Here is a 27,391-nt window from a genome sequence, read left to right on the forward strand (position 1 = left end):
GAGGACACACTTTAATCTCCGCTTTGAGCTATCAATGAATAGTCGCCATTTAGTTGAGTTATAGATTGGAATTCCCAATTCCTCCATTAAACCAGGTATGTTATGGCAATACACAAAGCCACTGTCAGTTCTAAATTACTGCAGAAATGCATTTTTTCTGGTTCGAAAGTATGATACCTTAGTTCCTTTTTCAAGTAAGTTTTTCTCACGCAGGAGAAAAACATGCTAGGAGTTCTGAAGCCTTCTTTAATATTCCTAAATCACGTGCCAAATTACTCAACTCATCCTGATTAAATGCCTTACCAACAGAGTCCTCTTCAATTTCGAACTCTTCATCATTGTTGTCACCTAGTTCATCACCATAATCATGTTCTTCTAGAGAGAGTAGTGTAACGAGAACTGGCACTGGGCCAGTGGGCGTATAGCCGATGGTAGACTAGGATACTCTATGTTACATTTATTTTTCTTGTTATATCCTGAAGTTTTCATTATACAAAAGTAACAGTCACTGAAATGATCTCCTGGCTCTCGCAAACCATGGACATACCAAATGGCAACTTATCACGTGTTCCCTTTGCCTTTGTCCACATCCGTAAACCCTCGACACACTGTTTGCACACCTTATGTGGAGCCCTTATCTTGATCACCAGGTTTACCTTTAAATGGGCTGCCAATGAACTATGGCTGGCTTCTCATGCTAATGAAGTCTGGGAATTGGGGTGAAAAGATAAATTGTATATACTGACTTAACCCTGTCATTTTATTAAAAATATTATAATAATGTGACTTATTCTTTCAAAGATGTTAAATTAAATAATAATGTCAGTAAATTGTTCTTTTTTTATTTAGTTTTAGGAACCTTTTCACAGTATACTGTACATGGGGAAAAATGTCATGCCACAGCTTGATTGTGGAGCTTATAAAGATAATTGAGCTTCTAGTGATTATTTTTTTATTGTGTTTTTTAGGAATGCGTTCCTGAGAATCTAGAATTAAAGCTGAAGATATTTTCTGACCTAGATGCTCATGTCAACAATACAGCCATTATAAGCAGCTCGACGTCCTGCCTGTCTCCTGCAAAGATGTTTAATGGACTCCGGCATGTCAAGAACTGTATTGTGGCCCATCCTGTAAGTCCTAAACATTTTGGATAAATTGATGGATAATCCCAGTGATGTTATGTATTTTAACGACAATGTCTTGCCTGTCTGGGAGCCTGAGAATGCACAGTAAACAGATGTTGACTATAATTTTCCTTATTTTAAGATTGTTTAAAAGGGCGCGTCAAGAATTACTAGCACAGACTACTGTTATCATACCCAAAGGCAACCTAATATTAAAGAAGAGCTCTAGGAAAAGATATTTCTGGAAAGCATTGGAAGAGAGCTCTTTTGGTAATGTATATGGAATTGAAAGGAGGAGGTGCATGTACTATATTAATCACACTTACCTACCTGCTACCTTTTTCAAATTGTATCTGTACTATGACTGTGCCCAAAGTGTATCCATACTGTTAGTGCACTCATTTTTGTTTGTGGCTTTTCTACTTCCTGCTCATTTTAAATTAAATAAGTCCCTAACAGTATAGGTTTATGACACTGCCCTTTGCAGCAACCATTTAAAATTATAGAGCTCAAAGTCAGCACAAATTGAACATGCAGGAAGATTCAGTCAACAGGTATATACTGCTTGGGTACCACTACCTTCAACAAACTCCACATAATATGAGTGTTTTTATGCCTGCATGTTTTCATGGCTGTTCTTCTGAATACCAGCATCTATCACAAATGTCAATCATTGTGGTTGAATAAAAGAAGCCTATGAAAGTCTACATTCGGAAGCGTGGGACAGCCCAATCTGCATGATATGAGCAGGTTAATATTTTGTAAATTGCAAAATGGCAAGCTAGATTTTCAGCTGCATTACCTAAAATGGAAATATAGGAATGATGTGTAACTAGGTGATTTATATCAACACATATATAATGTATCAGCATGTGTCTAGTCATAAGCATGACTGCCTAAAAAACTGTGCAAAATCAATGCTAGGAGCACAGTGTGTAATTAGAATGCATTGTTTCTCTGTTGTATGTATGTATGTATGTATGTATGTATTCAACATAAATGCCTATAACCACTCTTACATTTTATTTCCTAATTTATGCTGTATCCATGAAAAATATTTCCCAATGGATTATTAAAAGTAGACTTTGGATGTTGTACAATATGACTGTCCATGTCACAGTGGTTTTCCATAATGGGCTCTAGTGATTAAAATCTATTATCAACATCTGCTTTGAAAGCATTTGAATATTTTTAAAATATTCTATTCATTTCTGTGGAGTATTTGTGAACAGGTATGACCTCTCAGTATACGTTACCACCTCATAGGGAGTGAAGGGTACTTTTTTTACTTGAAAAATACATCTTGAGTACATAGGGATATGTGCAGAAATTTGGCTGTTCAGTTATACATGTCAAGTTGACTCAATTTTAAAAGTCAAATTAGGGTGACTTGCCACCCCCATTAGTTTTCTATAGAGATGCCGCTGGGAAACGCTTTACGTAACATCTACCCAGAGAGCAAAATTTTAAGGACCTGAGTCAGATCCAATACAGTTGCACTGACAAAAAATCCACCTGGAATAGAAAATTGCAAACCCCAATATATTTTAGTAAAAAATCATTAAAAAATGTTTCCTTAGGCATTTTTAGGAACCTTGTGCAGCATGGGGCAGTGTGTATTCATACATGTTCTGTTCTCTAATTGTTCCGAGAAAACAGGTGAATGTTTACGCAACTATGGGAAAAAATTGCCTGTGTATAACTCAGAATATTTGGTATGATTTCACTGCTTAAAAGTCATATTAAAAGAAAACAGGCAAAGTTATACACAATAATGGGAAACAATTACCTGTGTATAACTGGAATTGATATGATTGCACTTGCTTAAGTCACAATAAGGGAAAACTGGATGCATTTTTTGGCATCAATGAAAAAATAAATACCTGTGAAACTGGAAATAGTTGCTCTGATTTCACCTAATAGTCACAATTTTTCCAAAATACTTTCCCTAAAGTAATATTTCCCAAGCACATTCCTAAAGTACTTTCTACAAGCACTTTTCCCCAAAACACTTTTTGCCCTGGGTACTTTCCCTTAAGTGCCCCCTTTATTTTTGTTCTCAAATCCTAACTATGCTTATAATTTCGTTCCAAGCGTGCTGTGTGCTTGATTTACAGAAAATGGCACCTTGGCTATCTGTGCACCATCTTTTACAGGGGACATCACTGACCTCATTCCTGACATTGGCTGCAGCCCTCTGTAAAAGATAGGTACAGGCGTGGCAGTGCGCCAGCCTGTCAATGGGTGAGCAAAGCACCGCCATTTTTGAACACACATTAGGGATATCCTAATTTAGAATTTGATCTCGGAGTTTCTACGATTCTATGATTAAAAGTAAACAATCGGCAATACTCACAACAGTGTGCAGTAGACTATAAATAAGCAGTTTTATTATATAAGAACAACTGTGATAGAAGGAGGGTAAGGTTGGAGTTCAGATATCCTGTATGAGAAATATCCAAGTAGACAGTTCTCACTGTCCTGTATGCACCTTGTGTATGAGACAGAAGTGTTCTGTAGTTGGAACATAAATAAAACAATCACAAACAGGCTTTCGTTTTTGTTTTCTGAAACAGGTGAATCCACCTTATTATGTTCCCTTGGTTGAATTGGTACCCCACCCCCAGACGGATCCTGTCACAGTGGAGAAGACATATCACCTGATGAAGAAAATCGGTCAGTCTCCTGTGAAATTAATGAAAGAGACAGACGGGTTTGTGTTGAATCGGCTTCAGTACGCAGTGATTAGCGAGGCATGGAGACTTGTTCAGGTACATTATGTGCGCAGTATACTCCGTCTTTTGGGTTTCTCTCCTATTGGCTTCTAAGGAATCATGTAAAATGAATTGAGACGATCATACAAATGTCAATGTGAAATCTGTATAGTACTGCCGGCTGTTGTGTGGATAAACACTGCTGGGCTTTTGTACAGCAAAAGAAATATATTTAATGTAAGGGTGGGTTCACATTTTAGTAATGCAAACATTTTCTTAATTCTCAGCAGTGCCCATCAGTACTCCTGCCAGCATCATACTGCAACATACAACAATGCATTCTGTGTCGTAACTTCCATTATTAAAAGTAGTGTATTCATCTTGTTTTGTTTCTTTTGAAACCTTAAGCAGCTTAACATGTGTTAACACATCACAAAAGAGTATATCTAACTTTAACAAATGTATTTAGATTTTCTTATAATGGTTTCAGACTATTAACTGCCTAAACATGCTTTTTCAGTACCTTTTTATGCTTTTTGTAGTATAAGATTGCCCTGGAAAAACCTTCTAAAATTTATACTTGAGCTTGAATGATGGTATAAAAGTGGTAAAACATGATAAAAATACACATGAATTGCTTGTAGTCACTTACTTTAGGAAACTATACACTTCCTAAATTGAATAATCTAAGTAAATATTCCAAAGAAAATATTAGAGAAAACACCTACTTCTGTGGCTATACTATATCTGATATTTTATGAATATAACACAGAACCAGCAGCTTCATTTTGCTTACATTTTCTGTCCCATCTGCTCTTCCTAAAAATCCAGGTTGCTGTATAACAACTTTTCAAATCTTTTTTAACATCATAAATTAATGTAAAGCCAGAATTTTTGTATGTTTTCAATAGACTGGAAGGATTTGGACATGCATTGTTAATGCTTTATAAGAGCCCTTTGGGGAGAATATCTATACGTCCTGGTGACCAATGTGCTCAGTACAAAAAGTCAACAAAAAAGCCAACATTTGTGAGTTGTTACAGGAACTGGCGATGAGTTGAATTCTTCTAATGGAGACGTATTCTAGGACAACTGTTCCACTAGGGATAGCCCCTCACTTTGAAAAAAATCTACTCTTATTTATTGTTGTATTGCTGTGTCTTTTAAGGTTCTTAACCATTCCCTACTTCATCCATACCAGAATGTTCCCACTGACTGGCAATGAAGCACAGTGTTACCGTTGGAATGAGTTTGACCTGTGCTGTGCATTGTATTATTTTCTTTTTGCCACATTTTTTGGCCCTATATACCATATGTGTTTTCCAATAGATTAATTGTTGGGTTTTCCTAAACACTGTAAAAACCTATTATGAGTTCTGATGTTAAACCACCACCTTGGCTTTAGACCTTTGTTGCCAAACCTACCCATTGCAGAAAAAAAAAGTCCATAATTTTTGATCAGCTGGTGGAATCTTCAAGTTTTCTATCTTGCCACATCAAGCACTCTTTTTCTATCCACTGAGCCACGCATGCATACATAACGTAAAAAAATGTTAAGCCACTATTACAGAATTCCAACATCTAAAATTCATATTTCTAGATATTTTCCATAAGATAGCAAATCTTTTTTTATATATATAGTCTAGGTTTAATTAAAACAAATGTAATAGCAAATAAGGCTTTCCTTGTGTATCTATATATTTGCAAACTACACACAGAAACAAGGGGTTCAAAAGATTGGTAAATGTTAGCCTTCTTTGTTTCATTGGGATCTTATATTTTTATAACACTTGGTAGTAAGATTTTTTAAAATGAAGTAAAACTGTCATTAGAAAACAGTGGTGTCTGCAGTTGCTGATTTCTTTTTGAAAATGCTATTGTGCTGGCTGGTTTACTGACCCACTAGATTTAACATTTTCTGAGTAACTGGTTCATAGCAAGTATGAGAATCAATTGTTCTGTGTTGACAACTTATACAGATCAGGAGATTCAGCATGACAGGAGAGGTCAGTAATGGCAGCTTTTATATCGGTCTAATGTGAGGTGTACTTAAAGTTTACTACATTCACATATTGTAAAAGTTCCAGAGAAACTGTAAAATTTTTCTTAAAAGGTTTCATGGGAAATTTGGAACCTTCATGGATAACACATTACTGCAGCCACCCTGGTCCCAGAATGTACAGGTGTCTAGAAAAGTGGCGATAAACCTAATTTGCTGACAAAACTCCAATGGCAGCTCCCATACTTCTGTTCCAACATGACATTTCTGTGTATCACTAAAATGTCATAATTTCCTGTTGTACAAACAAATCCAAGCATCACAAAAAGCCAGAGTTGTTCAATAACTGACTTTTAACAAGCATAGGGGTTACCCCATTTATTTTCATGTTTATACTGCTGTAGTGACATTTCCTTTTTAATATGTCAATAGGTTTTTTTGTTGTTGTTTTGCTTTAGTCATTAGTGCTTGTTTTACAGGTATGATCTCGGACATTGGGGTTTCTACAATTTCTATTTCCTCCAATGGGTGAATGATTCACAAATATTTTCTGTTGTAACTTGTTTGTAAACTTCCTTGTTCTTTGTTCTTTTTGTAGGTTAAATAATTAAAGAATACCAATGATTGGAATTTCATAAATGTTTACATGAATGGGATGTATCAAGCACAGGGCTCTAGAAGTACAAGGGACCATCTGTGGGAAAAAGAGGTTAAGAGGTAGTCAAGTTGGCATGCAGGGAGTCACCTGAAAAAAGAACTCCTACTAATTATTCACCTGAGCCTTCTTGCAGGAGGCCTTGCAATGCCTAAAGTTTGGGCAGTTGATACGGGTACTGTTAAATTAATTGGTAAATGAATTGATGCTAATGGTATGGCTGATACAATTGAAAGGGAAGATGATGAAAACAAACTAGTACTAGTGAATTCTGAACTTGGCAAACAACACAGTAAATACTGCAGATGCAGGTTCAGATATACCATGAGACTCAGAAGATGTGCCCATAGGAAGCAGAGGCAAAAATGGTTTCACAATATATCTACTAAACTCTAATTAATTTTTGTCTTTGTCATGTATAAAAACGGAACACGTGATGGCAAATTCATAGGATATTTAGCATCATGTACCTCAATTTCACCTGGAAAGGGAATTAAAGGGCCTTTATAGGGCCATGCGTAATTGTTTCGCTGCAGATTTGCTGTATTTCGTTTTGGTTCTATGCCCTACATCCCTCTTGTAGGCCTGAAACAGAAGATGGCTCTGGAGCACCTGGCTGATGAGACGGGGGAGTTGTAGCCTAAGGCTCAGTGGTTCAGGTGAACAGGCCCGCATGCAGTCTGTAAGCTAGGAGTGCCTAGAAGATCTCTCAAAAGTTAGGTCAATGGGACCAATAACTCTGATAATAAAAGAGCCAGAAAAAGTGACAGCAGGCTAAGTTTGTGTTTTTTTCTGTCATACTTTGATGACTCTGGTTTTTGCTTTGTGTTGGAGTTTTTTGTGAATAAAAGTGGGTAGTGCACTCTAAAATGTAACTAAAGCCTGAAATACCTCTCTGCAGCGAGTGCGTTGGAAGCTAAGCTCTCAATATATACATATATATGCATACATACTGCAGTATGTGCATGCATGCAGTGTGTGCTTGTGTATAAGTGTGTATACATACATACTCTTAGTATGTTAAAAAAAACCTGACGTATGCACTCTATGTTACAAACACCAAACCCTGTTAAGCCACTTTCACTATTAGCGTAATTTGACCACATTTGGCCCATTTTTTTGCTGGACTACATGTATTATATTAGTGTTCCCTTTGTAGTGCTAGGGGAGGATTCAGTTCCCCAGCTTCTAGATCTACCACCTATAAAAAGTTGTCCCTTTCTGACCTTGAAGTTGGACAGCTCTGCTCTATGCCCTTAAAATTGCACATAAGGCACAACAAATAAACTTGTTACCACTTTACCTTATCGTGCACCCTGAAGTTCTCCTAATAAATATACCCAGAAAAACACCTGTTAGACAAGTGTCTACGATGTAGCTTTGGATTGTAAAGTGGGTGACAAGCTTTTGGGAAGCCATTCTGCAGAAAAGCTGCGATTAAACAACTTTGGTTGTTGGTGCTTGTATTGCTTCAACTGTATAGGTGGAATTATTTATGGGGATTCAACAAGTGGATATGGTTGATATAGACTTATAGATTAAATTCTATATCTACAGGATGGCGTGATAACACCGAGGGATGTGGACATTGTTATGTCTGAGGGCCTTGGGATGAGATATGCTTTTCTTGGACCTTTGGAAACTGCGCATCTTAATGCAGAAGGTAATATCACATCAAACCCCTACTTTTCCTTTGGGTAAATGTACTGATCTGAAAAAAATTAGCACAAGATGGACACCTTTAGGTTCAGTTAAATGCACAAGAAAGTACAAATACTATAGGTAATGAGATCTGTGGTATTATTATATTAAATTACACTATTCCCTTAATTTGTAAGCTCTTCGGGGCAGGGTCCTCTCCTCTGCCTGTGTCACTGTCTGTATCTGTCACTTGCAACCCCTATTTATTGTTCAGCGCTGCGTTATATGTTGGCGCTAAAAAAATACTGTGCATAATAAAAAAAAATGATGCATACAACTCTTTGGCATTAACCATCTCCCATTTGCATTGCATACCATCACAGGAAATCATGCTTCTATCTGTTGCAGCATCTAAAGGGTCAGGTATAAGGGTGCCTTCATTTTAGCATACTTTTTCAGATGATATGTAAAAAATGAAAGAACTCATTGGACTAGGGGCTTTGAGGAAAAACTCAATAGCTATGTATCACTTGCAGGGTCATAGGTCTGACTTAAATCTGTTTTTCGTTGATGCACAGCTTGCATCCCATTCACTTCCAGGTTCACTTCTTTTCTACGCTGTGTGCACATGTTATGTGCCAAATGTTATCACCATAGTGGTTTGGTGAAAGCCCTGTGATAGGGCCCAACTGTTAGAATGCAATACAAATAGAGGAGATATTACTTTACATCAAGAAGAGTATCGTGTAAACACCAGCAATGAAATGGGCCATGTTTACAGTTCTGCCTCCCAAATACCTTCATCCCCAAACTATTTGGGTGGAGTCTGCTTTTGTGCATATACGGCAGATGTTCATCTCTGCTTACTTCTGAAGTAGAATAATTATAGTACATTTAGTGCAATATTAATCATAATCTCCAAAAATTAGCTTTAAACTTGTTTGCCTCCACCCTCAGTAAAAAAATGCATAGTATTTAGTCACACTATAACATATCTTAGTGTAGCATTTTATGTGCTTGTATTTTTTTTAAGAAGTGGGAGTCTGCTGTTACTGTAAAGTATGAGTAAAACATATTGTGGTAGTATGTATGGTAGTGAGCTTCTCTGGAATATACAAAAGTTGTTCTGACAAATCACAACATACATTGAGGAATCACAGCTCCTAAAGCATGGTCTGCAGCAAATACATTTATTTTTTATTACAATAAACATAAAACAGTGCAGGGAACATGTGGCGTAGTACTCCTAGAAGCCAATCAAATTCAATTTTGTACAAGTTTCTAACTTAAGTAAACTAAATTGTGATAAAGCTATGTACACACAGTAGATAATTGTCGTCCAAGACGAACGGTTATGATTGTCTTGGCCGAAAATACTTATACGGTGGCTCCCGGCATTGTTTCAACCGATCAACCGTGCGGGATCACTGAATAACGGAGCAGAGATGTCATAAGCAAGACAATCGCATCCTCCCCTCTGCATAGAACTAAACACTGCTGTCTGTACAATGCTCATTCCTTCTACTGTCACTGGGAAATGAGAAAGACAGACTTTTTCCAGCAACAAAAGTTTTACTGTCTGTATGCAGCTTTCGGCTTGTACATACAAGCAATATTTGTGAAGGATCGTGAAAGATCCTTTCAAACGACTTACGACTGCATGATGCATAAACGAGTGCTGTGCATACAACACCGTTCTGCTCTATGGAGAGGGGAGGGGGAGAACAACGGAGCGGCACCCCGCTGCACTCTCCACCTACACTTGTATTACTATTGTTCACCTTCTATTGTCCGTGGATCTGCCAGGATGGTCGTTCGGATGATGGATGACGAGCCCTTTACACACGCAAGATTCTCATCCCATATCAGCCCTGAGCAGATTATCGGACGAGAACCATTGCACATGTACCTAGCCTAAGTGTCTATTTGCCATTATCTGGGATCCTGAAAATGTGTGATTCACTAGTAACCAATATAATAATTATCATACATAATGTCATGCAATGGGATCTCCCTCAGTTTTGCTCATTGTAAGTGGTGCTGTTAGAGTAGATGTAATGGGCACAGACCCCTAAACTCAAAAAGGGGCAGGTGCTATTGCATGTTAGTTAAACTTCCAGCCACAAGGAAAGCAGTGAGTGTACAGTTTTATAAACACTGCCCTGTTAAATTCAATGTACAGTCTTTCAGAGTTGTACAAGATTCTCGTAGATACAAGATATTTTTAGATACAGTAGCAAGGTAAATAGAGCCCACCTGGTTGATTGTTTCCAGATTCCTCTAGCCCTTTCCTCCCCGGTGTTAATGTTCTTTTAATCATGGAGGCTCATTGTCACCTGTGGGCATTATCCGAGGCAGTCTGTATGAGACAGGAAGCTTTGTACAGCACCCTGCCAGCACCTTCCAGTAGCCATGATCTTTCTGCATTGCACAGACAACTACAGAAACAAAGACGATGATGAAACAAAGAAGAAGTGATGAAGACATTTGGTCAAAAATAGGGTATGTAATGAAAATTGAAAGAAAAACTTGATAGGGATGGTGGGGACCCATTAAAGGCAAAACAAGAAGGTTTAATGTTAACTTTGGGTTGTTTCATATTTCAGTGATAGCTGCTAATTAGCTTAAAACCTTTAAAGTAATCTGTATAAGGCAAATATGAGATCTACGATTCCTGACAGTTTCCTGAAGGTGCTAGTTACCATTGTGTTGTGTTCATGACCATGTGTTTACCTCACTAAATGTATTACACATAGATGAGCTGCATTTAATGCTCCAGTGTTATTTTATTGATTTGTATAATTTACTAAAGATAATCACACAGGTTATTGCTCCCTACAATACTGCTAGTTTCAGTCTGCTGATAACTGTGTGTTCCAATGAGGCATTTATTGACAGGGGCAGGGAAAGAACTGTTTGAAGTGGTGAATAAATAGTGCTATGTAAGATAAAATGATGATTTAAATCAAAACAAGTATGTAAAAAAAGTTTTACTTTTTATGTGGAGAAATACTGATTCCTCACCTAAACAAAGTCTCTTGTTGGTAAATGTATTTATTTCAAGAGAAATATTTAGGCTATGTTCACACTGGCGGTGAGCATGCAGTATGTTTACCGCTTTACCGCCTTTCAAAAGACGCTAAATGTGAAGTCCCCTCTTCATCAACAGGGAATGAACAGGGACAGTAGTGAGAGATACCAGTACCACTTACGGCCATCAGCTGTCAAATGTACAGACGCTGCTTCTTTAAAAACCAATGCTGCGGTGCGAGTAACCAAGCGGCTGTCAAGGTTCCACTCATGGGAATGCACATGGGATTGCTCACTCCTGAAGCACAACTGAATCTGCCCTTACATTGCCGTGATAGCAGTTGTTTCTAAGGCTTATGACACACATAATGTAGCCAATGACAATTTAGCAGCCACAGGATCACAAGAAATCTCCCTTGCTACTGGAAACCTAAACATGACCCTAAGGGTGGCAATCCTGATGCTGCTGAATGCTTGATAATAGTATATATGCAGTTTTATTATGTAAGGTTAAATTAATTGTTTGTTCCAATGCTAAGTTTCCTTACACTTCTAAGCTTACAACAGACATATATGTTCTTCCTGCTAATAAACAATCTCTTGGAATGAAAGAATCACTGACAGTTGTAAAAAGTAAGAAAAAAAATTACATTCTAATTACAACATATTGAAAATTCATATCAGTTAATATTTTCAGGTGGACATCTGGGTTCATTTAATTAGTTGTTATTACATTTACAACAAAAAACAAAAAAATGAAACAACTGTGCTTAGGTGACATTTACATAGGTTTTTTTTTTTTTGTACTGATCACCGTGGTAAGCCAATGAGAGACGCTGTTCTTGACAAAAATGGCAGGAGGCAAAGCATTTTTGGATTTCTGATTAGGATCTGCAGAATTTTGAAAAAATGTACAATAATATGTGTTTTCAACATGTGCACACAAACGGATTATCCCTTCAAAGTTGGGGCCCTTTAAAAGCACCTTAACACATGCTGGGTTGTGTGTGTGTTGTTTTTTAGTTTTCTTGCCCTCACATGCTCTTCTGTATTTGAATTTACCTTCAGTTCAGAACATAACACAATGGGAAACTCCTTCACATCCGTGGGGACCTGGGTAAAAGGTGGTTTGGACTAAATCCTAAAAGGCAAACTAATGGGGACATTGAGAGCAGGAGACTGATGAGATAGAAACCTGAGAAATGAATAGACCACAGGGCTGTAGCCCAGGGAAAGAAGAATCTGTCCTTTATTATAACCAGGGCAGTTGTACAATAACATCTAATAGTTTCACCTGATAGCATTGTGAACAGATTCCGCAGCTGATGTCTCCTGCAATCCTCCCAGTACTTCTCAGTCATATGGAAATTGATGCCTTTGGGCTACACATTAATTTCTTGTAAGGCTTTTTTATTTTGTCAGAGCAGTGGATGTTCTATGAATCTTCTCACTAGCGCGAAGATTAAAAAAACATACTTAGCAAAACTCTGTGGTTTAATAAAAACACTAATGTGGCTATAAACAATATAAATAACCCCTTATGCACTTATAGACATATAGCCTACAGAACTTTAATAAGGATTCTGATTGAAAGAAAGAGCTGTTGTCTCTGTTTTCCACTTTTTCAGTATCTCACCTCTGCTTCTTTCCCGGTATTTAATCCTCACTTGTCAGTGGCTGCAAAGGTTTTAGAACAAAGTTGCATTCAGGTCAGAGCCGTATTTTTCAGCGGTCAACTATGCAGGAGCCTTGCACCTAGTAATTATTCGGAAGCCCCCACTAATGTTCCTTCCTTAAGGGTGGTAGTGCAGATGGTCAAAATTGTGCGCCTATCTGTCACATCAGAAGGGAAGATGCACCATCGGAGGGCTAAAGCTTCCATTTCATGCAAAAAAAAAAAAGATTTCACAGCAGAATTTTTTTTTCTAAATTAAATGATTTTAAAAGAAAATAACTATGTGGTAAAATATTTCAATTTAAATAGCACAATCACCGATTGAGCTGACACCTAGAGTTTTCAGAATCAGAAGTCTGCTATAGCAGCTTTAATGGAAGGTAGATTGATGAACAACCAATTAGGAACAATCGCTGTGCATTTCAATAGAGGAGAGCACACCTGGGTGCCACTCGCTCATCCTCCCCACTCCTCCCTTTGTTGAACAGACCCCCTTGTGTGTACAGAGCTCACTCCTTCATCTGTCACTGGAAATTATTTTTTCAGTGACAATCCTCCGACATGCATTGGACATCTGAACAAGGCTTTAGTGTTGTCACCTAAGGGAGAGGAGGTGCAATGCTGGCAGAATTACCAAGTGTAAAGAAAAGAAACAATATGTAGTCACCACATGTAAGAAATGGTAAGCTGCATTATTAGAGACACTTTAATATACATAAACATCCATGATGTCTTACAGAGGACCTTAGGATAAAGAATTTACTTAGTTCCCAAAAAAACTTAATGTTTTTGGGTTTTTTTGAGCGTATGTCTGATCTTTTGAACTTTTTTTTTTTTGCTTCCTCAGGGTTCAAGAGTTACTGTGAACGTTACGGAGAAGGCATTCAGCGAGTACTAAATACTTTTGGACCAGTGCCAAATTTTTCTGGTGATGTTGCAAAAAAAATTGACGAGGTATTAAAAAAAATGCCAATTTCTTTTCTCATTGTATTGGTTGTGAGTAGGTTATGATCTCTGTGAACTATTTTTTGCTGTTTATGTGCACATTTGGGAGATTTTTTTCCTAATTTTTTTTTTGGTTGTGGAACAGAAAGTCAAAGTGAATCTCTTGAGCTACTGTCATTTTAAAGCATGTCAGACACAACAAAACACAGGACAAATCTCTAACAAGGAGACACTGAGCAATAAAAACAAATTTAAGATTAGTGTAAGGAAGGCTTTTTGTCTGGCATTAATAAGCAAAGCCCTTTTGGGAGAACCGGGATAATCCAGCAAACCTAAAATGGATCTGATACAGGATTAAAAACATTTACTAGCTAAATAGAAAATGATTTGTAGGTAATCAATTTACCTGGATCATCTAGGTTCTCCCATAATAGTCTATTTTATCCGGTATTGAAGAGCTTTAATAAATCCCAGAGGCCCAGAGTGTGGAGTGAAGCATGGTAAATCAATAATGGGTGGAAGGACCATGTGTAGGGAGACCACAGGCAGTACTACTGGTGACTAGTCCCCTTGTCCTCTGCTTTCAATTTTTGGACACTCCATACTTGATAGCCACCGATCCAATATAATTCCATTCCCTTTTGGGAGGAATTTGGACATTCTCTGCATTAACAGAGCAGGTTGGAAGAAAGGTAGGATTCTATTATTCACAGATTTTATAATTGTTTGGTTGGTAGAGATGACAGATCCCTTTTTAAATATAACGTTAGATACATACATATAACATATAATTTAAAGCATTCTCCAGAGTCTAAACATTCCCTGTAAACTAGGTAAACTGATCCGTTGATTAGTGAGTTAGTATGCTTTGCACATATTAGAAATTGTGCTATGTAATGTGACAGTGCAGTTAAGAGTCCAAAAGAATCCCAAGCCATTCATAATTCAGGATTACAGAAGAGAACACATTTGAGAAGGCATTCAGTGGGTCTGGGCAAATTCTGGACCAGTGCCTCTTTTTCTTGGTGATATTTCTTGAAGAACTAAGCAGGCATATGAATACTAATCCTGTATTTACAATACATTAGGCGTCCAACACGGTTTACATATTAAGTTCAGTGTTTTCCCCGGACGCTTTTAGCCAGGTGCACCACCTAGCACTTTTCAGTAGCCACCCAGCAGTTTTGGGTGGTTACTGGAAAGTTGGTTCACAATGCAAGGGATGCCACCTGCCTACAGCTTCTTCCCACCTGGCTTAAAAATATTTCTGGGGAAAATACTGAAGTCATACTGCCACATCCCTAATTAACACATATACATACCAAACAAAACCAAATTGGGACTTTAAAGGCAGAACAAAGCACCACAAATATAATAAAACAATTCACACAATTCTTTATTCTTCATAAGAATGAAAATATATTATATCACTGTTAATTATTAATATTAATAATGTATTATATATGTGTTTTGTGCCATATATGTATTTGGATCTAAATTAATCTCCTGAAGAAGCAGCTTTTGCCTGAGAAACGCATTGAGCAAGAATTGACATACATACAAAACATTAGAGTGATATGAAAGCTTTTTAATTATTTGTTTTTAGAATTGTTATAATGAATTGCGTGAATTGTTTGATTTATTTGTGGTGATTCGTTCTGCTTTTTAAATGTCCCAGTTTGGTTTTGTTTGGTATATATTAATTCTGTATGCTATCATTTAAAAATATATATATATTTTTTTATTTATGTTATTGTATTCCCTATTGCATGAAATGCAAAATCATGGTTTGCAGCAGGCAGCAGAGACAGGTTTGAAGTAAAAATTTGACATTTGGTTATGTCTTTAAATGGGTGTCAGAACCTTTCTAAATTATTACGTTGGACATATACAGTACCCTTATAATTAAAACAGTCTCCAAAATCCAAACATTCCTTACAAAAGGTGAATGGGGTGAAAGGATCTAAACTTAGAAACGTAGGCTAAAAAATTTGGGATGCTTGCCACGTATTAAAATTTGTATTCTCTTTGCGATGTAGATGTCCATGACAATAATTAGGGATCACATTATAGACTTAAATGTGTCTTGTGGTTTTCAGATTTACTTTTTGTTGCTTTTTGCATTTGACAGGTCTACATATGATTGGAAAAGTGAGACATCCAGTGGCAAAGCATTCAGCAAAGAGAAACTCTATAAATTGCACCATGTGTGATCATTATAGAGGGTCTGCCAGTCCCACCTTGATTTTGTTTATCAAGAAGTGGTTATTAGGGTGGAACCATGGGTCATTAAGGCTATACCATGGGTCTGGTTATCGAAGAAAAGTGATTTTGGTAACTGCACAATAGGTGTGGTTATCAAGGGAGACCAGTTCTACAGAATATACAGAATATAATATAGGTAGATTTATCAAGGAGCAGGAGTTCTAGCAACTGAATCACAGGTATGATTATCTAGGAGGAGTTCTGGCAAGAACTTGCATGTGATTAGTTGTAAACCAATGGAGGAAACAAAATATTTTAACATTATACCTCTGAAACCTGAATTTTTCCTTTTTTTAAATCCATGTTTAATATAAATATTCATCAGGAATCGCTGTGTTGATGCCTAACTTGGCATGATGGTTTTTTAGACTCACTTTTATCTTTGTACTTATTTGGAGTTCTTCAGTGATGATGATGTTCATATTCGCTTTCCACTTTTCTTTTCTAGGGGTGATGTATGGTACATTTCACTGCATTACCTCAACTTCCTGCAATGTAACACAACTCTCGTGCCCTCATTAACATCCTTAGCTTTGAAATTATTATTAATAGAGCCAGCTGAGCTATGTATGTGCCACAAGAACTGGAACATCCTCCACTTGCAGTCTGTTGTCTCTGTAGTGACTTCTCAATGTAAAATGTTAAGACTCCTGTGCCATACCTTGATTGGCCACCTTGCTCATTTGGACCTTTGTGCATAATCTGCAGGGTCTGCTTGTTTAATAAGTTGATTTTTCTGGTTCAAACATTTGACAGTCCAGTGTTCCAGATATTTTTCAGGTGTATTGGTTTCTTTTCTTTTTTTTACATTGCACAAATACCTGTTTGTAGGTGCAGCACCTGCAGGTGCAGCGTGAGGCTCTGCCAACATTTCTTCATGGGTAAATAGTCTAGGAATGAAATGTAAGATGGGAACTGTTTAAAAGTCATTAAAAACATGCAGACCCTGGCACCTCTTACAGTGCAGCTGTTATAGAAACTGAAAAAGACTGCACATGCCATATACACTGTGAATGTAAACTCAAGTAAAACTGAAAGAAATCATTTCATCTTGAATTTCCAATTCATTTTCTTGGTCAACTTTAACTTGATAGATTCCTTAACCCCCCCCAACCACATAAATCAAGAAGCAGAAAACTATCTTGACCTATGATGAAATCCCATTTACCCTCATTTCAAACCAGTCAGCATTGGTTAAAGATTAAAGACACGAGAATATAGAAATTACTTGAGTAAAGGGAACCTGTTACCCTGTCAAATCCCTCAAACATGAGGGCTCCAATTGACGACTTCTACTTGTAGTTGCCTTCCTGTAATACTGCAACTCTAACTCTCCCACCAAACCCAACAAGTATGCAGATAAGGACTTCTGACTTTTCCAATTTGCATACTTTTTAGAGATAGTGGATGAACATAAATGGTACCTTTCACAGGTAGGTCACCAGTGGCAATTACTCTACACTTTGTAAGGCTATGTGTACATCTACAGTTTTTACTTCCTATTTGAGCCATTTTTGGTCTTTTACTTTTCATTCTACAAGTGCTTGTAGAGCTGCAGCACAATGAAGGCCGCTCATAATTTGCTCATCTGTCCACAATATGTTGCCTTTTTTTTACTGATTTGATTCTGATTTGTTATTTTTCTTTTATAGTGAAGTTCCAAGACATTTTTTAACACCTTTTTTTAACGTTTACGCAATGACTTGTGAAATGTATTTTGGACATAATACCCTAAAAACAAAATTGAGGCTAAAGTAAAATAACGTTCTTTTGTCCAGTTTGTGTTTCTGTGAAAGAATAAATATGCCATACTTGCCATAATCTATTGTACCAAAAAATGCTGTTGAAAAGTTCACCAACATCAAAATCTTGCAAAACTCCCAATTTTATTTTTTTTCTAAAATAAATTACAATAAATGGTGACTTTCAGAGCAGTGTTTTCAGAGCAGCCACATTTCTGTGGCTTGGATGTTGTTACAGTCATTTTAAACAAATGTAAGGATCTCACAGTAATAAAGGCTTGCACTTGTTTCTTTTGTAGCTTTGCAGCCTGAAATTAACATACACACAAAAAATAATTTCCCAACTCTATTTACTTAACAAAACTTAGGCTACGTACACACATCAGATGATTCTCTTCTGATAATCGCCTCAGGGCTATTATCAGGCGAGAATCTGGCGTGTGTACAGCGGTTGTCGTTCGTTGTTCATGGACCCATCCTGGCGGATCCACAAACGACGATTGATCGTTATGAAAGTGAAGAGAGGAGAGCACTCCGTCGTTCTCCTCCCTCCCCTCACCTTGGAACAGGATGGCGCTTTATATAGATCCTTTCCAATGACAAATATTGAACGTGTGTACGCACCCTTATGACATCAAGTGACAGATATAATAACAACTGTTTGGAATAAATTAATTTAAAAATAATTTAAAACTATAATAAATAAATATAATTAACTCATTCAGACTTTACTACCGTCTCCATCATACAGCAAGCTAAGTAATTGGTTTCTACCAATCAGTATAGTATTTGTTTTGATTAGTTCAGCTAAAAGAAAACTGCTAATCATGGAGAATTCTTGCAGTGCACCTTAAAGCATATCAATATTGGGTGACAAGGCACTGTCAAAAGATTTCAGAGATAAAGTTGTGGATAGGAGATGGATAGTGTTCTATGTGGAAACAAATGTAGCCCAATAATTGTGGTCTGAACAGTGACAAGCACACATTGAATAAAGAAGCATGTATACAGAAGGAATAACTCTGATATAAAATATATGTATTTACCTGTGTTTAGTACTAAATATGGTTATTTCCTTTTCCTTTATTGTTGAGGCATTTTGTGATATTTGTCTAAACTAGCTAAATGTCCTATTTCAAAGCATTAACTGATCACTGCCACTACACCTGTCAGATTTTTTTCACCATCTACATTTGAGCAGTGATAAGGAGGAAATGTTTGGTCCTGGTTGTCCCCAGTTATGGCAACAACAGATACCAAAACCGCCCTGAATTATCAGTGGAACTGCCAGTCTCTTGGAAGCCGTAAGCTATTGGAATACTTTACAATCTAATTGTATAATCTTAGTATTTTGAACTATAATGTAGTCCATTGGTTTATCATCCATCCATTAATCCATACCATCCTTTAATTGTAAATATAATAAAGTAGGCCCATCTGAATTGTTTACTAAATTAGTAGGAGCAGGACAATCCTGCATATTTGAAAGTAGAAATAATGAGACAAAAAGAGGACTCTCCCCAATCAAGCAAATTTTAATCAGGGACCAGGTGGAAGCCCAGCAAAGCAAAATGGTAGCTGAAGACCATTAGTGTCCCCCCCCCCCCCCCCCCAAATTCAGCAAGATGCACAAAGCATTTCTGTTCAACTTATAGTTTATTTATGATTAAAACACAAAAAGGTAACATATCCTGTCGGGAATCAAACACACCTTAAGAAAGAATATAAATAAAGAAAATAAATAATTCTTTAAAGCCAAGTGACTCACCTGTCTATACACCTTAAAATCCTAAACCCATCTCCACTCCACAATAGGCACCGTCCACTATTTTACTCACTGAGCTTGATGTCTGCTGGGTCTATAAAAAAGATCTGTGCAAAAATTTACTTTTTCTGAAAAATTACCTGTGCACCGTGATAGGTACTGGGTTGGTCAAGAGGGCAGCAGTGCTGATCAGAGGCATATGTGCACAGACATATAGAATAAAAGCCCTGGGAAGGTGGATAGTGTACTGTGGGGAGAAAAGATGGGTTAAAGGATAGATGTTCTTTCGGAGACTGTACATTTTTTAGGTTCACTCAGGAAAAAAAAAGTAATTACTGTTTGGAAATTAATTATCAATAATAACATAGGCTTTTTTTACATAAATATTATGACATCTCACAAAATGGCTGCCTGCAGCGTGTAAATATTAAGTAGTTACATTGTAAGAGAATAGAAGCCTAATTGACCTTCTTGCATCATGCTTTGAGATGTGTTGTAACACAAACATCACCTGTGCGCCGTGATTTGTAGTTAATAGCTTGGATCATATCCATATTAACCTGTAGTTCAGAAGAGATAATTTAAACCATTTTTATTTCTATTTGCAGGCATTATGGGATGACCAACCTGATAAAAGTAATCAGCTGAAGACACGGAGGGAATGGAGAGATGCGTGTCTGAGCCACCTGGCTAAGCTAAAGAAGGAAATGAAGAAAGAATAAAGTGTCAGCCTCTGGATGTGTCATTTAGTGAACAGCATGCTAATCCCAGTTTGTTGGCATGAGCCTATAGTGCAGCTGCCAGAGTATTGCAGTGTACTGTGCTATGAACTGTGCACAGAATACATGGGCAAACATCACAGTCTGCAGCATTTAATCTTTATGAACAGGAATAAAATTTTGATATGAAAAATTTCTTGTGATCTAGTTTTTGTCAAAGCACAGCTGCTTCCAGTTAGAAAGCAAGTGTAGCACTATACCGTCATATGTTATAATTCAAGACTCTGGTGGTAGCTTAGAACATAACTTTATGCTGCTTATACAGTGATATCAGGTATAGGTTATTTGATGCTGCAGTTCATGGGTGATTTTTAGGTCTACTCTATCTTAAAAGCCCACATTTTTGACAGCCATGAACCACCCACTAGAGAGATTTCTCCACACTTTCTGTCCTGACAAAACGCAGAGCATAAATGATAGATTCCATATTAATACATTTTTGGAGATAGCAAGCTTTCCAAGACAAAGAATTTTCATGCAGTGATACCTGGCTAAAAATAAATGCAAGCAAGCACTTTCAGGTGCAGCATAAAGCTAACAATTCTTATTGGGTGATTACCTTTTTTAAATAAAAAAAAATTGACTTTTCTCTTTCAGTAAAATCTCATTTATTTTTACATTTGGAACTTGGGCATATTGACTAGGGCCATCAGGATATTGAAGTAAATCTGTCATAAAAGAGATTGCCATTGTTAGCGTCTTTTATTTTTTATTTTTAATATTTTGTATGAAATGGTGCCAGTTTTTAAGGCAGCCAGCATTTCTGTGGGATGGATGTTGTTAACGTAATTTAAAAGGAAATAATTAGCAGGAATTAAAGGTGTTGTCCTTGCTGTCACTTTTCCCTGTTTTTGTAGCACGAACACACTTGGTAAGCCCTTAGCGGTGCTTCCCTATAGATGAGATGAGGTAACCCTAGACTTTTTCTGGCATATTGGCTCAGTGAGTTCAAATGACATTTATCTGGAATGACCAGGGATTGATGAAAACATAATATTTTTTCTACTTTCAACTAATTTCATGTTTTAGCTGCACAGATAATATAACTTTGTGCCATTGTAGTCCTCAATTACACCTTGGGGCCCAGGTTTGTCTGCAGTCAAAGTATACCTGTCAAGGGTCATGTTTGGTTTAAAACCACTTGTGCTCTTCAACTTCCACCCAGTAAAAATATGTTGAGAAAAATTCTCAAGAATACAAAACTAAAGCAGTCAAAGATGTTCAAAGATGTGAATAATTCCTGCAAAGGAATGTTTCAGTTAAGACACGCTTGTATGTTACTGATGGTCATATTTTGCAGTGTAATCAACAAGTTTAGTCATACCCGCCACAAGAATTTAATTTTCAAGTATATGAAAGATTTTAAGCAATCTGTACAGGGCTTTTAAATGTATAAATGGTATTCGTTGACTGGTTTTCCACCAGCACATTAATGACTGAACCAACACTGAAGAAGTGGTAGCAGAAGTGTCTTTTGTTTTGTTTTGTTTTTTTTGTTTGTTTGTTTTTTATTCCCCAAGGAATTACCTGTATAGCAGATGTGATCACCTTATAGGTACATACAGGTAGTACCCGGGTTAGATACGAGATAGGGACTGTAGGTTTGTACCTAAGTTGAATTTGTATGTAAGTCGGAACAGGTACAATATTATAATAAATGCAATTAGGACAGATGTTTGTATGAACATATTATTAGGCAGCATGGTATACAGTTACTGTATAAAATACTCACTGGTATTTATTCACAAACAAATTTAAAAACAAAAAAAAATAAAAACCCCTATGGAGCCTTGACATTAATTAACTTGTGAAGCAAACTGTGCTTTAATATGCAAAAATAAACAACTGCACAACTGAGTTTGCCTTGGTCATTAATATGTAGAGGGAATAAACCTATAACTACCAAAAAAGGGCAGTCTGATCCATTCGAGGGTGTCTTGCATCTTGTCCCACGTCGTCCCAGCATCTGTCCCAAGGCCATCTTCTCCTCTTCTTCCGGTTTCTTCATCCTACGTCACCTGACCTAGGCGCGAGATCAGGTGACATAGGATGACAAAAAAAAATTGCTGATCTTGCTGTGCATGTGTGAGATCAGCAAATTTTTCTATTTGCGTGAAAAGGCTCCGAGATGCTTGGGCATGCGCAGGAGGAGCATCCAAGAGCCTCCCGGGATACGTGACGTAGGTATCTCGGGGAGCTTTGCGCTCCTATTCATTCTCAATTGCCTGGGGGGCAGTGCTGCACCCTTTTTTTTTTTTTTAAAAAAGGCGTTGCACCTAAAAAAAAAGACAACTTTTTACCTTACATAAATGGGTTGTCTATCATTTTATGCAAAGTGAAATTTCTGAATTTCGGTACCCACACAACCTCAGCCATGTTTAGCAAAAGATTTCTTTTGCAAGTCATGAAAACTGTCCCCTCCCCTCCTAAAGCCCCTGTTCTGCACAGGAGAAAGCAGGGAAGCCCTGTTCGTATCTAGGAGTCGTCCATATGTCTGATGTCCTTAACACAGGGACTACCTGTATCTCCATTTTAAAGAAAGAATAAAGAAATCCAACATAACATACAAGCTATTTTGCAATTTATTGATATTAAAAAATGTGGCTTTTTAATTCCTTCTACAGACAACTGTATTTTTTATACAAATGTGCCCATGGCATTCTCACACTTTATTTTGTTGAAATTGTTGTTCAAAATTTGGCTACTTTGCTTCTTTTTGAGCTACTTGCAGGGTCCTGCATGCCTGGAAGGGATGATGAGTAAAGGTGCGTACACACTTTCAATTTTTATCGTTCAAAACGAACGACGAACGATCGATTGGGCAAAAAATAGTTCGTAAAAAAGTAACCAACGATGCCGACGAACGAGGAAAGTCGTTGGAAACGAACGACCGGACCGGCGGATCGTATTGGACGACGATCGTTGAACATCGTTCGTGTGTACGGTCGTTCATTGATCGTCCACGGGCTGAGCATGCGTAATGAACGAATGTTCGTTCACTTTCCTGTCGTGCACATAGTTCCTCTATCGCTCAAACGATCGTATCTATTGTGTGTACAATATCTACGAACGATCGTGTCGTTATCTCTATGTGCAAGATCGGTGCTATACGATCGTTCGTAGATATCGTGCAGGATCGTTCGTCGTTCGTTTTCCAACGATAATAATTGGAAGTGTGTACGTAGCTTTAGTTTTCACAGTGCTGTCACTTTTGCAAAAAGGTTGTTCATTTTACAGAGATCTAAGGAAGATACAAATCTGCAGTTAGTGAAATGTATTGCCAGTTATTAGATTAGTCTGGAGAGGTTGTTTTTTTTCTTTAACAAAAATGGAATTCTGGTTTAAATTTCAAGTTTTATTAAGGTACTTAGACGGGTAAAAACAATCAGTTGAAATATATTATATTTAGTATTCAGTAGACATCCTACATCAACTAGTAAACACAAAGATAGTAAAAAATAAAAAAAAAAACAACTAACAAACAAGGTTGGTTTTAGCTTTACACATCAAACCTGGTAAGTAATCATACCATTTGTATATTTTAAATTACTCACTGTGAGTCCCGTTTTTTTATATACAGTATTTCTAAAACAGAATGGAGAGATAAATGGTGAGCAAAAGAAAAGAGAGAGAGAGAAAGGAAATGGGTGGGAGAAAGGAATGAAAAAAGGCATTACAACTCCATATTAACATAATAAATATCAAAAAGTGAAAGCCCAGAAATCTATTGTTTATTATTTTGTGTCTATTATCTGTTGAATGTTAATATTCAGAGTCAACACATAATCCCAGAGAACAGGAAAAAGTAATCCAATAGAACCATTCCTTGTAGAAATTTTTTATTTGCACTTCCCAGGCTAGAAGTAAGGCATAAGTAAAGTTATATCCTGGATTCTAGAGAATGACTGTGGGAGGCATGGACTGAAGCAATAAAGCAGGGTTGCAAGTCTTAGCTTCATCCAGCCAATGTATAATCAATGAAATCGGTATGCTATATGTTTGAAATCCTTAAGATGGAGAAGAGAGAGAAGAGAAAAAAAACAGACTCAAAAGAGATCTGCAAATCGGTAATTTTAATTAAGATCTCTCTGACCCTTTTCTAGAACAGTTATATTTTCAGACAGTACCAAAACATTTGAGGAAGAGATCCCTGATCTGTACCATTATTATTAATATTATTAATAAACAGGATTACACAGTGCAGTACAATTAAATAGGGACATCAGCAGAGATCAGAATCCCCAGGTTCATTGCATGTGAAAGGGTACTTAGTACCACCTGGTGAGGAGCATATAGTTTGTTTCTTAGTAAATGGTGCTATTTGGGTATGTATGAGTGAATGTAATTATATGTGAAACATTTTCAGGTGAGAAAGAAATTCAAATTGTTTTCTTAAGTAAATAGGTAGGCAGATAGTCAGGATGTCCCACTATCAAAGCTACTGATAATTGGGAGATGGTGTGTCTTGCTGAGCCTATATCCATGCAGAGAGTCTCAAAGGATGTTAATGGGCAGGAAAAACTCCAGGGAGGTGGTAACAGGATGAGAAAATGGTGTAATTGAACAGATCTCCAAAACCCTAAAAAAGAGTACAGCAGGAGTTCTGGTTTATGGTCTACACTTTTACATGACTACAGGAAGCAGCACGTAATTAAACGAGAGAGTCGTGATGATTTAATTAGTAACAATATTTACAATAATGCCTTAAGTGCCTTACACCTTGAACCTACACACCCTGGTATATTAGGAACTTTCTGGTACCTTACCCCACTGCTCCTTATCCTATGTCCATAGCAAAAATCTGAATTGATTGTGCACCCTAAGTACCCCCACGGTGTGGCAACACTCTGTAATTGGCCACTAAGGAATCGAGCTGCATCATAGGGGGGAAAGGTGCATACATGAAGCATACCCAGTATAGTACCCAAGTACTAGGACAGGTATCTATTAAGTGATGGCATTTTTTTTAGGTACACTTAGCATAATTTTACCACTGATTGAAAAGAAGTTGAGAGGAAGAATTGCCTAGCTGACCTTTTTCTTGCATCATGCTTTGGGATGTGTTGTAACACAAACATCACCTACACATCAGGGTTTGCATTTATTAGCTTGGATCATATCCATGCGAAACTGTGGTTTAACAAGAGATGATTCAAACCATTTTGACTATTTGCAAGCGTTGTGGGACGACTGACCTGATAAAAGTGATCAGAAGGTGGGGAGGTAATGGAGAAACTCATGTCTGAGTCACCCAGCCAAGCTGAAAGAAGAAATGAAGAAATACATTTTTGCATCTGGATGATTAAGAGTGTCATTCAGTGCACAGCACTGTAATTCCAGTTTGATGGTATGGGTTTTTAAGCAGCTACCATCGTGCATTGTGCTATGAACTGTGCACCATATACATGGGCAACCAGTAGAGTCTGCATGCTCCTGCATTTATTAGATATATAAAGTGATAACCTTTTGGTGTGGAAAAATATATTATGAAATGATGGTTTCCTGAAATTAAAGCTTCTAGAATATACAATGATTCTGTAGAAGAGTGTTGTCATACCAAGGCACTCTAGAGGCCGTTTAGTACATAGGACTACTCCACTTTTACAGATCAGATATAGGTGATGTGATGCTGCAGTTCATGTTCGGCAACAACAACCATGCCAGCTCCTGTCCCTGAACCAGAGGCAATGCACGACCAGCAATTTCTTTCCAGCATGCCTATGAATTTGCCCAAGCCTCCAAATTTATGTAGCATTAAGGAGTATTTGTATTTGTATGTTGTGTGGGACCGGGACACAACTGTGCCACAATTTTGTTTTCTTTTAACTGGAAACAAAAATGGCCAATAATTTTTGAACAGCAAAAGTCTGTTTGCCAATGGTTGCATCACTGTAGTTAGACACAGTATTTAAACAGAAATGCCTATTGGCCATACAGTGTATTGTTGACTCTAGAATACAATTCACATGAATATAATCCTTCAGTCAATGTTATATTAGAACTGTGACAAACATCTTGTACAGCAAAAAAAGTGTTGCTAAACAAATAAACCACCTTGTTTAGTCTTGTCTATCAGATGGAAGCTTTTATGCCCAGATAAATCTACATCTGGCAATGCATGTACTGCAGATTCTGTAACAAATAAATCTGCTTTCACACTTTGCAGTAGATCTGTTGCTTATACACAGTAGCATTTTAAACCTGTCTGCAGAGATTTTAATCAGTTTATGGGCTCTATTTATAAACCAAGGAATCTGACATTCTCTCAAATATCGCCTTGTGGGAATCTTTCAGGTCCATGTGTTTTAATGGCAGTAATTGATTCCCATCAGGGAATGTCAGATTCTGTGTTTTAAAAATAGAGCCCAATGCGTTACAGTTTCTGTTCAGAGTTCAAACCGCTAATTTTATTGGGTTTTTTGTTTTGATTTGTTTTTTTGCTATCCAGAACCCAATTAGCCAAACTTACTTTCATTTCCTGTCCTGCTGACATTGTTTTATCAGGAAGTGAATGGAACCCTTAAACAATAACAAAGACAGAAATGTTTGTTGCAGATTTTTCCTTTCTGGTAATTACACACAAAATTGTCAGTGGACCTCACCAGGAGTACTAACCTGTATGTAGGGGTGTCATTAAATTGCAGCACACATGTCTTATGACTGACAGGCAAGGGGATTAACCTGATCTCTGCTGTAGCTGCTTTTGTATGTGTAGGAGATCACCTTTAGTTCTCTTTATGTCTGTGCTCTGTATAAAAAAAAACATAAGTAATGCAAAAGAGCTGCATAATATGTTGGCACTATATAAGTCATGTTTATTATTATTATTATTATTATTAATAACAATAATAATAATATAGCGAGGATTTGCATTCTGCTAAGGAAATATATTACATCACAGCTGCCAGACATGCCAATTAATTCTACAATCAAAGTAGATGTATTAATATAGGAAACATAAAGGACATTTGATACTTCCTGCTTGCATGATGAAATAGTTGTTTGTGAAAAGTGAATTACTCATAACAATATAATATAATAATACAATATAACATAA

General features: G+C 37.1%; 1 protein-coding gene across 1 annotated transcript in view; it reads left to right on the forward strand.

The window, feature by feature from the left end:
• The window catches only part of CRYL1 (crystallin lambda 1), a 67,417-nt gene extending 46,950 nt beyond the window's left edge, over positions 1–20,467 (forward strand). The window contains exons 4-8 of the mRNA XM_072405120.1: positions 969–1,130; positions 3,701–3,895; positions 8,050–8,155; positions 13,686–13,792; positions 20,164–20,467. Of these exons, the coding sequence (XP_072261221.1) occupies positions 969–1,130; positions 3,701–3,895; positions 8,050–8,155; positions 13,686–13,792; positions 20,164–20,277 (684 nt within the window). The 3' untranslated portion in view covers positions 20,278–20,467. The remainder of the gene's footprint in view (positions 1–968; positions 1,131–3,700; positions 3,896–8,049; positions 8,156–13,685; positions 13,793–20,163) is intronic.
• The last annotated feature ends 6,924 nt before the right edge of the window (positions 20,468–27,391 follow it).

Source organism: Pyxicephalus adspersus, chromosome 1, assembly GCF_032062135.1.
Source record: "Pyxicephalus adspersus chromosome 1, UCB_Pads_2.0, whole genome shotgun sequence".
NCBI lineage: Eukaryota > Metazoa > Chordata > Amphibia > Anura > Pyxicephalidae > Pyxicephalus > Pyxicephalus adspersus.